The 18,098-nt window shown below is 27.9% G+C and overlaps 1 protein-coding gene across 1 annotated transcript in view; it reads right to left on the bottom strand.

Annotated features, from left to right (window-relative positions):
- Positions 1–669: 669 nt before the first annotated feature.
- The window catches only part of LOC135929691 (probable muscarinic acetylcholine receptor gar-1), a 28,690-nt gene continuing 11,261 nt past the window's right edge, over positions 670–18,098 (bottom strand). The window contains exons 2-3 of the mRNA XM_065466393.1: positions 7,253–7,396; positions 670–3,913 (exon numbers count right to left, since the gene is read on the bottom strand). Coding sequence (XP_065322465.1) covers positions 889–3,687 — 2,799 coding nt within the window. The 5' untranslated portion in view covers positions 3,688–3,913; positions 7,253–7,396 and the 3' untranslated portion in view covers positions 670–888. The remainder of the gene's footprint in view (positions 3,914–7,252; positions 7,397–18,098) is intronic.

Genomic DNA, 18,098 nt, shown 5'->3' on the forward strand with positions numbered 1-18,098 from the left:
ATAATGCTTCTTATAAAGTCATTAATTTTGTTTGTTATACTTATATTTTAATTTGCTGCTAATTACATTTTCTTACCATATGATTAACCATAAAAAACAGAATAAATGAATAGGATGGCTAACAACGATATAATAAAATGTTTATAAAGCATAACACGTTTTACAATAATATAAATACTAATTATATTTAAAAGGAATGGTTATATTATAAATTTGATATTTATACTGCTAAGATCCCATTATACCAACAATATATTTAAAAGGAATGGTTATATTATAAATTTGATATTTATACTTGCTAAGATCCCATTATACCAACAAAACTGTCCTGGACCATTTTTATGAGATTGTGATTAAACAATATTATAATTTTATGATAATACGATAACGATGATTTATTATCAAAACGCTAATCATTTATAATTTTAGACTTCAAAACAAGAATAATAAATACACATTACTTAGATAATTTTTACACGCTTTTTCTTTCAGTTTATCTCGTTCATAATTTTAATTAAAAAAATTAATTAGCTTGAGGTAATAAAATCTGCATATTTTTTTACAAACAATTAAGTTTCCAAAAGTTTATTTTGTAGATATACTAGATTTAAGCAATTTAAACATAATATTCAAAACTCAAAAATAATAAAATCAATATCTTTGTCAATCTTTTATGTTCAATTAATAATTTATTTTGGCAATAAGAATATGAACATTTCATTTATATATCAAAATATCATAATATGGCAATAAATCTCCGGATCCGATCGAGTTGATGTTATGCATAGATACCGAGATAATTTTTAACATGTCAATAATTGTATTGTCCTAATGCTGATTCTGATTCGCCGTTATTGCACATCCTATCTATCCTCATTTTACTAGTTATTAGTCTATTTTTTTACAGTTTAATAATTTAATAAAAGCTTGCTTGAAATGCACGTTAGCCAAAGCATACATGAAGGGGTTAAGAGGACTATTTAAGTAACAGAGCCAATAAGTAAAGGCGTAAAAATGAGGATTAATTTGACAACTATCGCAAAAACCCCATATAGTTTCGAGAATATGATATGGGGTCCAGCACAGCACAAAAGCTCCCATAATGCAAGTGATTGTTTTAAGGGCCTTTCTTGCCCTACTATTTTTTTGGGGCCTTTTTTTATGACTTCTGGCCTTATGGGCGACAAGTGTGTTAGATATTTTACTTCTTTTTTTCTTCTCATTTTCTTCTTTCGCCTTGTTTTCATTACATTTATTATCTAGTCTCTCTCCGTTTTCCTCATTACCATGTTTAACATTGCTTGCATCTTGAAAATCGTTGAAGCTTACATTGGTTAAGGGCATAAACGAGGTTAAATAAGAAGACGGGTAACTTGTACTTTTTAAACTTGTTATATTACTAGTGATAGATTTATTATTTTGATTGTTATTATAAATGTTTTTGACCACTATGGTTTGCTTTGGAAAGGTAGGCTTGTTGTTTGTTAGAATAATTTCTTCATCGGAACCCTTTTTGATTTTATGGCTCGGACCTATACTTTTATTAATCTTCCCGTTAATCATGGTGGGCCCTTTGAATGGCAGTTGAAGAAGTTGACTTACATTTGAATAATAATTATTTTGTTTAGACACTTTAGGCAAGACTTTTAGGTTATCAGGTATTCGTTCAAAATTCTTGTTATTTTCCTTATGGCCTGCTTCTTTGGAATTGTCTACTGGTTTATAGCTGATAATTTTACCGGTTTTGTTATTAATATTGTTCAAATTTTTATCATTAGATAATTTCGATTCCTTCTCTGATAATATCTCGCAATTTCCTGGCTTTAACAATTTCTTTTTTTCAATCAAAATTCTAGACAAGAGATCATCATCATATAGAACCATGTCTTTGTTATCAGTATTTAAATTTTGTTTTACAAGGGCATCATTACTATTTGAATTGGCTTCATTTTTTCTCAAACGAAACCTATTAAAAGCATGAATAAAAAACGGGGTTTTTGGTAATAATCGTCGAGTCTTTTTAGAAAATAATTTTGTCGGCGTCGATTTAGGGTCTATAAAATTGGAATCAGTCAGTGCTGCATTGGGTTGCACTTGGCCTAAAATATCTTTATTATTTTCTGACAATGTACTTCCCTTTCCTTCCTCTTCCTTTATGGTAGAAGAGCTTATAACTTTAACTGACTTTTGATGACTAGATAGCTGATCTAATCTCTTGTTATGATCGTCAATGCATGAATAGTAATACGGATCCACGGGCCCTGAAAGACTACTTCGACTATTATCATCTTCTGATCCCGACTTTTGAAACTTAGAATTTTTTATGACAGAGTTTGTCATATTCATTGATTTGTTGCCTGTTACCGATTTAAGAGAATTGTTCCTCAAATATGGAGAGTTATCTGAAGGAGTTTCGCTAAATACTCTTTTGTATTTAAGTGAAGGGGCATCTCTAAGCTTTAGTTGATTTGGATTATATTTAATTACTCTGGTAAATAAAGATTTACTGAGATCCATATCGCTATGATTACGTTCATTGTTAAAATTGACGAATGGAGCGGAGGTATTGGATAAACTAAAATCTTTGCCATTAAAGTTTTCGGATATACTTTTACTTTTGGAATTACTGCGAGAAGTTGATTTATCAATGCTCGTGCCATTCGTGTAGCTATCCGATAATTTAATAGTTTTAACATTTTTAATATTCTTGGCTCTTAGAGATGGTGACAAATCGTCGGATTTATTTTTAAATGACTCATAAGGTATAATATTATCGGTATCTTCATCATCTGGATAATCTTCAATTATTAGTTTTGTTTTATCTGGCCCCAAAATTTGTTGAATTTTTTTCTCTTGTTTTAACCTCCTATCTTCATCCGATTGATACTTAGAACCTCGCTGACTAAGAGTTCGTAACAAAGGAAAATTTGTCGTAGCTGTCTTAAATATTATCTCGTTACCTTTGAGCAGGGTATTTAATTTACGATTGTCAGATTTTTTGGCTATCTTATAAGCCACTCGATAGATCCCGTGATATAAGTAGAGGAGGATAATTAAGGAGGACCAAAAATAGCAGAATATAAGAGCTGTATTGAACACCTTGTTATTTCGAAATGGTACGTAGCATTCGGTGATACCTCTCAGTCTGCGCCCCGTGATAAGTGGCCAACCCACAATAGACGTGAAGAATATTCCGAATGAAAGAACCCACACAAATACAATCAAAAATTTTAGTTTGTTGTTAGTTCGCCAAGCCCTGTATCTGGCCGGTATTCGCACTGAACAAAATCTGTCTACAGTAATAAGTAAGACAGTGTATTGAGAGACTAAACACGCGGTATAATCGGTTGTGAGCCATAAATCGCATAGAAATGGGCCGAGTGGCCAATAATCGAGTAATAAATACAAAGTATAAAAAGGCATGGAAAATAGTCCGATCAACAAATCTGAGGCAGCTAAAGACACTATGCAATAGTTGTTAGGTTGTCGAATGGAAACATCCTTCATAAATGCTAAAATGACCATTATGTTCCCTATAACGGTCATGAAGCATAGAATACCTACCATGAGCCATATTACTATCTCCTGCCACAATAAAAAAGGTTTTGACGATGGGACTATCATAATAGCCGTAGTTAGGATCGACGACGAAGGCTTAAAAAAATGTGTAGCATTTATTGTGTTCATTATTTGAAATTTTTAGAAAATATCTGATTCTTCACGCAAAATTACATATATTCTTGTATTTAGAATTAATGGTATTTTCTAATATTATTTTGCTTTATTATTGATTTCGCATTTTTCTTTTGATAACTGGAATAAATATAAATATTATTATAAGCAATAGCACCATAGAATATATCTTTGGCTTAAGAATTGAACTTCTAGAACATTGATGTTGATTTTTATAATTCTAAAATGATAAAAAATAAATTATTATTTCAAATAATTTTATAATAATTAGAAAAAAAATTTATAATGATTATTACTTATTAGAAGATTCACAAATAGCTAATATTTTGAACTAAGCTTTATTTTGATAATCATCAAATTACTATTATAATAAAAATCCTAATAATTAATTTTTTTTAAATGTATAAAAAAAATGAAAATAAAATTATATATAAAAAATAGGACATTTCAAAAAAAAAATTTAACTTAAATTTTAAAATTTTATTGATAACTTATCATTTTGATAAGAAAGTTCAAAAAATAACTTAAATTAGTCAATAAAATAATAGACTGTTGTTTAAGATATTAAAATCATAAACGAAAAAAATAATAATCCGGGTATTCTAAAAATAAAAATGAAATGTTAATTAAAAATTACCGTTAAGAACAAGGTTTATAAAATCTCATAAAAACCTGTCTATTGAGCGATACCAAATTAGATGTTATTCCGTTTACCAATCAGAGTTCATTAATTATCGCGCGTTACTGTTAAGTTCAAGGTTCATATATTTTCATAAACTTGCCAATATTAAGTAAATTACTCATTAAACAAACTGTTATTCCGTTTACCAATCAGAGTTGATTAATTATCGCGCGATAGTGTTAAGTTTAAAGTTTATATTATCTTAAGATTGCAAATATTGAGTGAACTACCCATTAAACCATCATTTTTTTAAAAATATATCATTAATTTTAAACGCCTTTTTTTATCGCTAAATTAATTACCGCTCAATTAAATTTTTCTTTTATATATATCACATCTTTTCTTTTGGTTGTCTTTATTTTCGCCCTGTAACATGACTTAGGTCTAGCCTAAAATTCATTCATATTAACTCTTTTTTTATCAATTTTTTATTTTCGCATCTGGATATAGCTTTAAATTCTTTTATTATCTTATTAATTCATTTTCCTTACATATAGTGGCGCTATTCACTTAAGTTTTGCTTTACAATTTATAACAATGGCCAACCCCTTTGAACCAAAAATCTGCTCTCCCTGCCTGAAACTTATTCATTCAACAAATGATGGTGTATTTTATGTTCATAGACCAATCATTAACAGGTGCCCTCATTCAATACTTTTACCTCTCTCCTAGAACCCGCTTCCCAGCCCTTTCATAGAACCCCCTTTATATCACGCTTCTAATACATTTTTTTAGACCTATTCCTCAATACCAGAAAACCCAAAATCATATCAAGAATTCCCAAAGGTGCTGGATTATGAGTCGCTATGTCTCCCTGATTGTATCTCCTCTCTATTGATAAACTTTAAAAGTGAGATGGAATGGCTTAAATTCCTATTCTTTATACCTTTAAATTACCTGATAAACCTCAAGAATTTATTTAACTAAACAAATTAAAGATGCATCCTGCAATGTTTCTCCCCATCTCCAAGAGTTTAAAGGTCCCACAATTTTTTATAACCAAAAAAACTTCTCCTATTTAATTTAAAGCCAAACTTATTTCAAAGAAAATCGACTAAATATTAAAGGTGCTCTAAAATTGACCACTTTTTATGATTCACTTGATAACCACTCAGATGAGACATACATAAAACTCCTTTCAAAACACCCCTCTTCCACTTCAAAACCAATCACCCAACATTGTGCTTCCGATATCACTTCAGATAAAGTAAGGAAGGCAATCCTATCTTACCCCCGAGATTCTGGTTCACAGCCTAGGTGGAATCAGACCCATTCCTCCAGGACACCAATTCTCCATTAATCAGCTCACAAACTTATATCCTTGCAACCGAATCCTATATGGTCATGTTCGCAACTTTTAGAGGCAGAAGTCATTGGATGATGTGAAACCGCTGTACATCTTACTTGTCTTTATTTGGAGAGTAATCCCATAAATGAAACACTTATCAGTTGAATTTGCTAATGCATACAACACCCTCACCCATAATTCATTCTTGCAATCAGCGAGCATATCATTCCCATGCAACACTAAATATTTATATTCTTGTTACCAATTTCCATCGGCCGAGGACATCCAACAAAATGTTTCACAAGGATCCATTTTATTTTGTCTTGCAATCGTACACATTATCAATTAAATGGGATGCGCTGTTAGTCTCATTCTCAAACCCTAAAATCCGAATTTATGCAAGTAAACTTCTTTCAAAATCTCCACAATTCCAAAATTACCTCCAAGGAGGAGCTAACACATCTAGGTTACCTAGAAGGCAAATTCACTGCAATCAGTGCCTTCCTCTACTCTATTCTTGATATCTACTCTTGATATCCTTCTAACCTATTACTGGTCAACGCACCATATCTGCAACAGTTGCTATTTATTGATTTTTCACATATAAATTTTTTGAATTAAATTATTTCATATATGATTCCTATAGCTCGAAGATTGTAGTATAACATTTTAAAAAATATTTATTCTTGAGTATGCTTGATGCCATTGAAGATCGACAATTTTGTGCTACTAATATGCCATATGTTCTAGACTCCCTCGTTGAAAGAGTATTTATTCCTTTTAAATGTAATTGAAATAAATTTATTCCTTATAGATTCCTTAACCTATTCTAATTAATAGGTGCCCATCATTTTATCTATTCAAGTATTTATAATTATATGTTTTTTTACTGATGATTTTTGCAACGTTGACCACATAAGGATTCAAAAAAAGTAATTTTTCTAAAAAAAATTATATAAAAAATTTGGCATAATATTTTATTAGAAATTTTTGTTTATATTCTTACTTAAACAAAACTACTATATTTTCATCATAATATTTTTAATATTTATTAATAAAATTCCAGTATTTTTTCATCTCATATTGGCCAAATTTTAAAATAATATTAGAATATTATTATGACAAAACAATTTCTAACAGTTGATGAAGCCCTATCCATGCTTTTCGATGAAGGCCCTAATGAAGAAACAGATGTTGCAATTAGTGATCTGTATCGGGCCTAATTTTTCAAGCATGGCCCGGCCCGAAATTTTTTTAAAAAAGTTTTGCCGGTCCGGCCCGAACTTAAAATTTTTTAAAAAGTTTTGCCGGTCTGGCCCGAACCCGAAATTTATTTTAAAAAATTTACCGGCCCGGCCAGGCCCGAATTTATTTAAATATAGAAATTAATTTTTATAATTACTTAAAATAAAAGACATATGTTATATAGAGTTTAGTTTCAATAAATTAAATCAAAATTTCTTATTTTACATAAAAAATTCAATATAAAATTGATAAATTTAGATATATTTAATAAGATTTCCAAGGTCCGACCCAGCCCGGCCCGACGGGCCGGCCCTAACTTTGCAAATCTCTAGTTGCAATTATACCTCCTAATACTGCTTTAATTAGTGATGAAGAAGATTATGATGAAAACGATCTAACCGACACACCTAATCTTCCACTAGATACTGCAGGGGAGATCGAAATCCATAAACCAGCAGTCATTGATATTGTCTCAAAATCCTTTATATCTACAAATCAAGAAAGCAAATTAAATTTTCGAAATAATTTAAAATGGAGAAAAAATGATCCAATTTAATAATCTTTATAAAACCCATATATAAATTTACCAAATAAAAAGTTTCAACAATTTGATATATTTTTATATAATTTATGCATAGATGAGAAAATGTTGGGTAACGAAGAAGATATTCCTGTAAAATGTTTATCAAAGGTAAACCCATTCTATTTGAATATAAATCATTGACTCTTGCTTCATCCGATATATATTGCATTTAATATAGATCAAGGTAAAAATAAAAGCCCAATGGTTTCGAAACTTGGATTAGGAAGTATAGTTGTTACAAATTTATTCAAAGTTGTCCAAGTACCTTCTTTGAATTCTATTTACTTCGATAATTTTTTTTACATCTCTATTATCGCAATTGAAAATTATCCCCAAGAAACAATTAAAGTTATCGCCCAACTGGTATACCCATAGAAAAACTATCATAGTTTTTATGATCTTCATTAATTACCGCCTTTTTACTTTTACTAAGTTTACCTGTATTAGCTGGAGCATTAACAATATTAATTTTAGACCGAAATATTAATACTTCTTTTTTTGACCCTTTGGGTGGGGGTGATCCTATTTTATTTCAACATTTATTTTGATTTTTTGGACATCCAGAAGTCTATATTTTAATTTTACCGGGATTTGGACTTATCTCTCATATTTTAACAGATAACGCCAATAAAAAATTTACCTTTGGTCATCTTAGTATAATTTATGCTATTATGGGAACTTTGCAAGTTTAAAATACCTATTTATCAATATCTTTCCATGCCAGAAAAGTGAGGGGTTATTACGATTATCGATTTGAAAAGTCATATGTAATATTTGTATTACGATGGAATGATAGTTCATCAATATGTAAAGCTCAATGTATTAAGATTCTCTCGAAAGATTTTCTTAAAAATAAAAATTCACAATAATTCATTTAATTCCTATATGGGTGGCGTTAATCTGTGCCATAACATAGTTTCAATATGTAGAATAAATATGAGGTAAAAAAATGGTGGTTGCCTATTTTTAGCAATTTTAATGTATTAGCAAATAGTAAATTCATGGAAGTTATGGAATCGAGTGAATCCTGATGATATAAAATCATTACTAACATTTTGGCAGGAAATAACTACGACATCTTTGAAAGCTTCCCTGGTGAATAAAAAGATGAGTACAAGTATAGGCCATCCTAGTCAATTTTCCTCATTAAGTGAAACAGCTGAAAATTTATATGTAAATTATGTTGCAACTATTATCGATAACAAAAGGCGACGTTTTAAGCTTTGGCATAGCAGGATAAGATATATATTTAACATGTGTTAAATACCATTACATATTGATTGTTTTAAAAAATTTCATAAAATATAAAAATTACAACTTTGTATATTATAAATTTAAAATTTGTAAATAAATTTTGAAAATATCTATCGTATTTCAATTTTTTGCAATAATATAATTTTATCTTATTTTTATACCCCTAATGGTCAACGTTGCAGATATGCAATAGTTCAAATTTCCTATTTAGGACGATTTTTTTATGATTTCCTAGTTAGATTTAAATAAATAAAATTTGAAAAAATCAAGAATTTTTATCGGCTGGAAAAAGTGTGACCATTAATGGGTTAAGCTTGGTTACCTCCTTCAATATCTATTTTTACCCTCCCAATATTTATGCTAACCTAATATATTTTGAATCTAAAATTCAATGAAACAGCATGGGCTCAAGCTTCATTACCCACGAAAAGTGGTGGATTAGGGATAAGATCTCCCACTGATCTTTCTCTCACTGCCTTTATTACAGCACTTTACTTTCAAAACCCATAATCACGTCCCACACCTCACAAAATGACTTTCCTTAGATGATACCTGCTATGGAGGACACACATTTATGATGTCCCATCGCCCGAATCCAATAGGTAGAAGGATTGGGACAGTCCAGTTGCTGCATTGAATCCCTATTATCTAGCTTGCTCCCAACAGACCTTTCTCTCTTCACTTCTTTACTATGTATGCGGGCATGAATTTTTAGAAGTCATTCCTTCAAAAATCTTCAACTCCGACTGCAAGAATGAGCTAACCCACGCATTAGGAATCCGCCTAAATTGTACAATAATCCTTCCTCACTTCTGCTTTGGTTGCAGTATCCCCATAGCTAGCAATAGAAGACTCAGTTTACATTGCAGACCGTGCAAAGACGAAGTCTCAGGCACACTAACATTTACAATATATTTCATCATTATTATTTTGATTATTTTTTTCGTATATAAATTTTTTGTTGACTTGTATTAATATGAATAATAAAAATATTATATCATTAATAGATAGAAAATGTTGGAATATCATATTTTGGAGCCTTTAATATTCATTTAAGGCTATTTTTACCGAACTTAGATGCCGGTATTACTAATAAAATATTTCAAGCCCCCTAGTTGAGGACTGCAATTATCGGGCTTTTTTTAACCCAACCTCTCGCCCATTCATTTATGAATTATTAACCCGCCCGCCCGTTTAAAAATTATTTTAATGGCTGGTTTGGTCCTTTACTTATTTATTTTAATGCATTATTAATTAAATATGCAATATTATGAAATATAACTATTATTTTTTAATAAATTGAAGTCTCTTCTGCTCATTTCACCTGATACTAAAAATTTACACGCCCATGCCCGTCTATTACTTTAAAAAATTTTCAACCCGTACGCCCATGTTGAAAATATTTAGAAAACTCAAAAACGTATGTAAACCCGCCCATTGCAGACCCTACCTCTCTATATAATATACACTGTTTGTTTTTATTTATCTTAAAGCTAACCCTAACCGAAATCAGATTAGATAAATAATTAAAAAGAATTTAAAAAATTGTAAAATTTATCCTTATATTTTTTAAGCAAAACCTTACAAAAATCAGTCTTCCACTTATATCGAAAATATACTAACCCCACAAGCCTATATCAGGCAATGATATATATGCATACTTTTATTTTAAAGAATTTTACATATCATTTTAGTAGATGAATATTTACCGACACCCTTGCATAAAAATAATTTTTATTTATTGCTCCTATTTTCAATTTGCCTTTGAAATCATTTATAAAATGCGGCTAAAATAAAATAACAAAATTTAAATAATCAGAAATAAAAAACTCAGACTCGTTTTCTGATTCAAAAAATTACAATATTTTTAAAAAAATTAGAGTTGGGTAATAAATTTCAAAAAAAAACTATTTCTCTTAATCCTGCCAAAGAAATTTCCCTAAAGATTGTAGAGCGAGTAAATTTTTTTATGTTTCTTTAAAACTTGAGAAAAATCTAAAAAGACCCGTGAGGGTTTTAGACTAAAACCTAAAAGTCGTTTATTTAGCCGACTAAATGACTAAAACGGCTAAAAAAATAGAACAATTACTCAAATAGAGCTTCTCTACCCCTCCCCCCTTTTATAGAGTTTTTGTAATAATTTTTCATAATTTTACTTTAGACATTTTTAATAGATATTTATGCTATTTATTATATATTTTATAATAAAAAGGGGGGGGGGGATTAGTTAGGTCCTTTTATTTATTAAAAAAAATATATACAATTTATTCAATTAAATGCCAAAAATTTCCTTGTTTTATTGCGAATTACGATACCAAATTAAATTAAGCCCCGAAAAAAAACTATATATGGGAAATAAAATAATAATAAAACTTAATCAATAATTAAATTTTTTTTTATTACTATGTTATATGTTGTTAGTAAAAATAAAACTCGATTATTATGTAATGGAGTGTAGCAAAATTTAAAAAGAATTTGAGGAAATAAGGGAAAGATTGGAATGAAAATACCGGAATAAAAATAATAATGTATAACTATAAAGAAAAAAAAAATATAGACATCGATTTTCATAAAAGAAAATTATTTTTTTCTTATGAAAAAATGAAAAAGAAAATATGATTATCATCATTAAATAAACGGACTCTACCTTTATATTGCATTAATAATTAATTCACTTTTACGTTATATTAATATTAATTATATATTTTTAAAAAAAATTATCAAGTATAATATTATAATATAAAATATGCGTAGATAAATTATCCTCTTCTTTATCTTAGGAGATTTAAGGGGAAAAAATAAAATAGAAAATAGAGATGAAAAGGAAAAAGTATATAGAAATCGTTTTCATTAATATTAACAGCGACTTTAATAACATAATATTCATTATTTTAATTAATTGTCCATTCAAGAGAAATTATTTTTAATTGAAGGGATATAGTTGAGAAGTCGGCGAGGTCCTAAAATAATTGTCTTATCATTACAAAATACTATTAAATATATAACACTTTTTTCTCAAAATCGATTTTAGTATAAATTAATTTTTGCCTTGTCTTCAAACTATACCTAACGAACTTATTCGATATTCAATTAGATTTTATTCATTCGATTCCCATTTTACGAAGAATAATTCGAATCTAATATGAATTAGGAAAATATATTATCTGTTGAAATATTTTATCTATTATTATCACTCACTCGCAGTTAGCTCTAATTCACGGTGGATCAAAATTATTATTATTTAGAATATTTTCTTAAATCATCTAAATTATTTATAAATATTCAAATTCATAAATATTTGAAATTATTCAAGTATTTAACATTTTAACTTTTTCCATATCTAGAAATCACTTTTTTAAAAAATAATATTTTCATTTTTGAAAATTTATTTAAAGAATTTAATTTTCAAATCAAATCGAATCGAATGATGTTTTTATTATCCGTACGAATATTATGAATAAGGAAATAATCAAACCGTACCAAATAATATAATTATTTGATTTTGAAAATATGAATCAAATACGAATAATGCAAATATTCGATTCAATTCCTATTTTTGTAGGTATACCCCAAACCCGAGTTTTATAGAAAAATACATTAAAAAAATTATATAAAAATGATATGAGTAGAAATATTTTGAAATTTAAAGATGTTAAAAATTTTTTTTATAAATTTTAAAATTTCTATGCTCTAAAATATTTCCTAATTTAATTCTATTTTCGTAGAATTCAATCTATAATATTTTGCAATTAATACTAATTTTATACTATTCAATAGATATTATAGTTTAATAGATAATATTTGCATAATTTAACCGACCCCACTAACCCTGATTATACTTACATTGACTGTATATTCACTAATAACTTTTAAAAATACATTTATTGATATATGATCAAAATTTCCCAAACTAAAAATGGTTTTAACTTATGCTTATTTATAATTTTAAACTGTTAATTCTATATAACTTTAAAGTCGTGATATAAAAATATTTTAATTTTGATTTCACTATATTTCTTTTATAAAAAATAAAAATAGACGATGGATTTAAAAAAATTGCCTTAAAGATATAAAATATACGAATATTTTATACTGTTTTAATCTTAAATATGACCAACCGCGGTCTCCTTTTCACAGTTTTCCATCCAAAAAATCGAAAAGTTTTGATGACGCACCAATGGTGACAAATAGGATATCCCAATATATGCAATAAAAAATATTGTAGGGAAAAAAATAAACCTTTTTTATTATTATCCAGTGATCGTTTAGCATAATAGATTAGTTTTAAAATTGTAGACATTACAAATATGATTTTTATAAAAATAAAGCATAAAAAAACAATTCTGACCCCCCCCCCCTCCACCTCCTTCAATATCTAAAGCGTCCACAAGGAATGATGATTACTATTATAAGGAAATTTTAATAAGTTGCTTTTGATCGCTTCAAAATTTTAAATCATAGAAAAGATTTTTAAAAAATTCTTTCCCACGAGGACCTAGAATCATTCTACTCCTAGTAATGAATATGATAAATTTTAAATTAGCGTCCATTAAAAAAATGCAAATCTTGACCAGTAAATACCTAGAACCATCCCCCCCCCCCACTCCAATTTTGTTACAGTTAAAATATTTTCGATCACCTTTCATCTGATATCTATATCAAAATTTCCCTCCCCCCGAAGAACTAGACTGGTCCATTTAGAATAATTAGAATTACTTTGGAGAATCGACAACATTATTACAATTACAATGTTTATTACATAACCATATCCACCATTTTAAAGCCTTTATGAACTATATAAACCGGGTGAAAGAGTTCAAGTAGGTTCTTTTTATTTTATAAATAATAATCAATGTATGCAATTTATTTTATCATTTTGTCTTTAGCATATTTTCCTAATGTTGTTAAACGTCTCAATTTTTAAAAATGGCTAACCCAATATTTTAGCCAAAAAATATTATGCAACGGGATTTCGTTAATAGATGTCCAAACCTTTCTTCCATCTATGAAAAAAATCTCCAGGCTTGGGTAATATTTATGGCTCAAATATTGGGTTAGCCGTTTTTAAAAATCCAGCCGTTTAACAAAACTAATTTTTCCCTAGCTAGGCGCTATTTTTTTAAAATCATATTTTATTTAATTCTTATGTATTAAAAGTATTATTATGTAAATTTTATCTACTATTTATATTACTTATAATTTTATTTCTTTGTTTGTTTTGGATGATGAAAAATAAAGATTGATTATTATTTGTCATTATAAAAATAAAAGATAAAAAAATTCTGGAACCTAAACTGAACCACACCTTTATCAAAAGGTTCGACACTCCGATTGAAATTTATTTAATGTTGTCTTTTAATGTTATTGTTTGTTAGTATTAAGAATAAAATTATTTGGAAGGAATAAAAAAAATATATAAAAAATGAATCATTATAATTAATAAAAATTTTAAACAATTCCAAAATCAAGTATAATTTTTAAAATATTTTTAAAAACAGATGAATGCGTCTCTTCGTTTAAGATTTCCCTTTTTGATTGACTCTTTTCTTCTAAGATTTCTTTAATTTATTTTTTCCCCTTTAAAAAAAACTTACCTTTTCCTTTTTTATAAACCCTATCATAAAATAAGAAGATATAAGATAACGTTGGCCATAAATAAACATTTTTTTAAAATGTTAACTTTTAGACATGGTATTAATATTTTACGAATGATCAATTGAAAATCTAAGTATAGTTGGGTAATTACAATATCTTTAGCCGTTAAAGCCAATTTTTAGCGAGCTAAAAAATCGGTTAAACAAAATTTTTAGGCAAAAAATACCATTTTTGCCTCGGGCTTTTTCTTTAAAAGATAGTAGAAAGACTCTAATATAAATTAAAACACCTTATTATTAACGGATAGGCGCCTGAAGATTCAACCTAATCAGCCGACATTTAGCCATTACTCAATTATAATAAGGAGGAACCAACTCAAAAAACTATTTCAAGATCAATTTTTGATAAACTTGTAAAATATTTTTATTATTTATATTTACTTTTACTCTAGTCTTCAAAATTTCCAGAAAAGTAGTAAAATTTATATTTATTTATTTATATTTAGTGATTAAAATTAATTGCCAGGTGTAAAAGGAAAATTAATATTGTTTATGAATTATTAAGATCTTCAAATTTATTAAGTGGAAAAGGGATTCAATAATCGATTTTAACTAAAATATTATTTTATTTTAAATTTATTATTGTAAGAAACCTAGATATAATGAACTCCGATCTGCTAATAATTATTAGTTATTGTAGAAACAAATTTCAAAGTTTGGCCCAAAATTCTTATTCTTACAGGTCAAAAATGTTAGATATTAGTAAAATTTATACTGGAATCCATTAAAATTTAAAAAAAAATTTTAATTCAATTGAAAATAAATTTTCAAATGCTAGCAATAGTTGATTACTCGTCAGCCTAAAACTGAATTTATTTAAAATTCATTTAAAAATATTTTTTTTAAGTTTGGACCAAAACCGATTGTCATAAATTTTATTATTTATATGGATGAATATTTGTATTATTAATCTTAACCAATATTAGTATGAATTTTTTATATTATTTATAATTAAAATTTTAAATATCAAGCAACAAGAGAAGACCCAATGGCATCTATCTTTTCACGTCTTTGGTGAAGGATTCCTGAAATTTATCAAATTATCGGTAGAAAATTAAGCGAGAAAGTGGGAATCATAATAATATCTTTCTATCTTAATCGAACCATTATAATAGTATTTCATCAGCATTAGTATTGCTATTCATGGTTCAATATAGGGCGGTAGCTAAGAACAGAGGGGAGAGGGAATGGGACGATTAAAAATGATAAATTTATCTTAGACCAGAATTATTTCTATAGAACCTAAGTCCATAAAGTATTAGTTATTTCGTTGAGTAAGTATAAATAAGGGTCAAATATGGTCAATCTATAACAGGGGGTTTAGCCTATAAACACTTCCATCTATTTAAAAATGACTTAAAAGTCCTGTTATCGCTTACCCGTTGTTTAAAAATAATTTGATTAATTAGTGCAGGCGCGTACGCAGGAATTTAGTCTGGGGGGTGGTGGGGGGGAGATAATAATTTTTTTTAAGAATTATCATTGAGCATAAATTTATTAGGACTAATAACTTTTCTAATACACAATTTTAAATTAATATGAATTAGAAAAAAATTATATATATAAACCGGCATATAAAACACTACAAAGTAAATGTGTTAAAAAATATTAAACGGATATAAATGGTGGCATTGAAATACAATAAAATAAATGTGAATTATAAAATATAAAGTGAATATAACCACCATATGAATCACTTAAATGACCCAACATAGAAATTTGAAATTTTTGAGCCTTTAAAATTTATATATAAAGTATAAAAAATTTAAAAGTTGGAAATATAAATTAATACACAAAAAGTTTCTTAGGAATAATTGAATTTTGTATGTTTTGAGCTAATTTTACAATTATCTCATATTTGCTTGGCGTTAAATGCCTATGAATATTCAAAAGATTTAAACCATTCAATCTACTTTCAGAAGTTTTACTTCATAGGTATGTTTTTCAGAGACTTGCAGACCCAGCTCTCGGGCCGGAACGTATTTTAATTTTTTTTAAATATACCCTGGCTAAGGGGAAATATCCGGGACGGGCTATATATTTTAAAACCAAATATTTGAAATCGCCATTATTAGCTATAAAAATCAAAAATAAATATAATATATTTTAAAAAAATTCAGGCCGGGTCTCAGTTCAAAAAAGCCGGGCCGGGCCTGAAAATTTTTTTTTTAAAAAACCCCAGGCAGGGCTGAAAAAAATTTTGAAAAAAAAATCCGAGCCGTGCCCTGCAAATTGTACCTAAATATGCAGGGCTCTGTTATTCTTCTTAAAAAGAAAATGTTCTCTCATTAGTTTACTAATGGGAAGAGTTGCTAATATATTTATAACCATTTTAATACATTAGGAATATAATCTAAAATTTTTTTTGAAATAATGCAAAGCATCCATGGCATTTTTTGGGACTATATCAACCATAGTTAATCTTTTAGTCATAGTTATTAAGCTAATAAGGCATCATAAGATACTTTAACATCTTCATGATAAAAATTTAATAAATATTTATTTTTTTTCTATCACCATCTGAAAAAAGTTAAAGGCTTTTGTGGAAGTTCTGCAGATTGGTAAGTGCTGCATGATGAATTAAAAACCATTCATTTATTTGGGTTATAAATGTATCTAAGAGTTGGCACATTTGTTTTATAATTCTTCTATTGATCCTATATTAATGTTTTGATGATGAGCTTGCTTGCTGCAAGTCAAGGGAGACAAATATTAAACGGTATAGATCTGCCTTTGACTCAACAATAATATATAAAATATGAAATTCTTTATCAACTTTAACTCTAATTTCCTTGAGTTTTAATAAAATGCTCTCCGCTATTCTCATCTTCTTAATCAAGTCAATGTCATGTTTTTGAAAAGTATTACCTAAAATAGTTGTATAATTAAATAATACATTCTAATGAGAAAAAAAATTTGGAATAAGTATTGAATCCTATAATTTTCTTGCTTCTGAAGAAATATTTATTTCAAACCATTATGATATTTCAGTAATATCATTAATAATCGGCTCTTCTAACTCCATAAATGCTTTACTACTTGATGGCAGCGACTCGATCTCGTTGGACAAGCTTGCAATTTCTTTCTCCCTGTTAGACAAGGAGTTTCAGAGATAATTATTATTTGACTAGAAATTTAGATAAATATTACGCCACTAATATTTGAAAATAATAGGTAAATATTACGCCAAGGAAAACTTGAAATCGAAATTAATTGATAAAATAACTTAGTAGATGAATGTGATAAATAAATGTAATTAAATATATATGAGATAGGAATAAATATTAACAAATATAAATTAATATTAACAATAATATTTTTGAAAAATATAATCCGGCATCTGCATTTACTGGCTTTAAGGGGGGGGGGGGGAATTGTCCCCCTGCCCCACTCCCGCTGCGTACGCGGGTTAGTGTGATTTTTTAAATTTATTTTGGTTAGTAAATTTTTTTTAAATTAAAAATATTATATAATGCAAAATTTTGAAATAAATGATTCTAATAAATATAAATGTGTATGCTCACTAGCTCATTGTTTTATTTTTTAAAATCATTTAGGCCTTAATTTTTAACATTCAAAAAATTTTGCATTATCATAATATTCAAAATATAAGTTCATGAATTTAAAAATAATTACATGTTGATGTTTTTATCTTCTGCACTTAGGACTTTCCCCGATTTAAAGGCAAAATTAAAAATG

This window comes from Gordionus sp. m RMFG-2023, chromosome 5 (assembly GCF_954871325.1).
Source record: "Gordionus sp. m RMFG-2023 chromosome 5, tfGorSpeb1-WG-v2, whole genome shotgun sequence".
NCBI classification, from domain to species: Eukaryota; Metazoa; Nematomorpha; class Gordioida; order Chordodea; family Parachordodidae; genus Gordionus; species Gordionus sp. m RMFG-2023.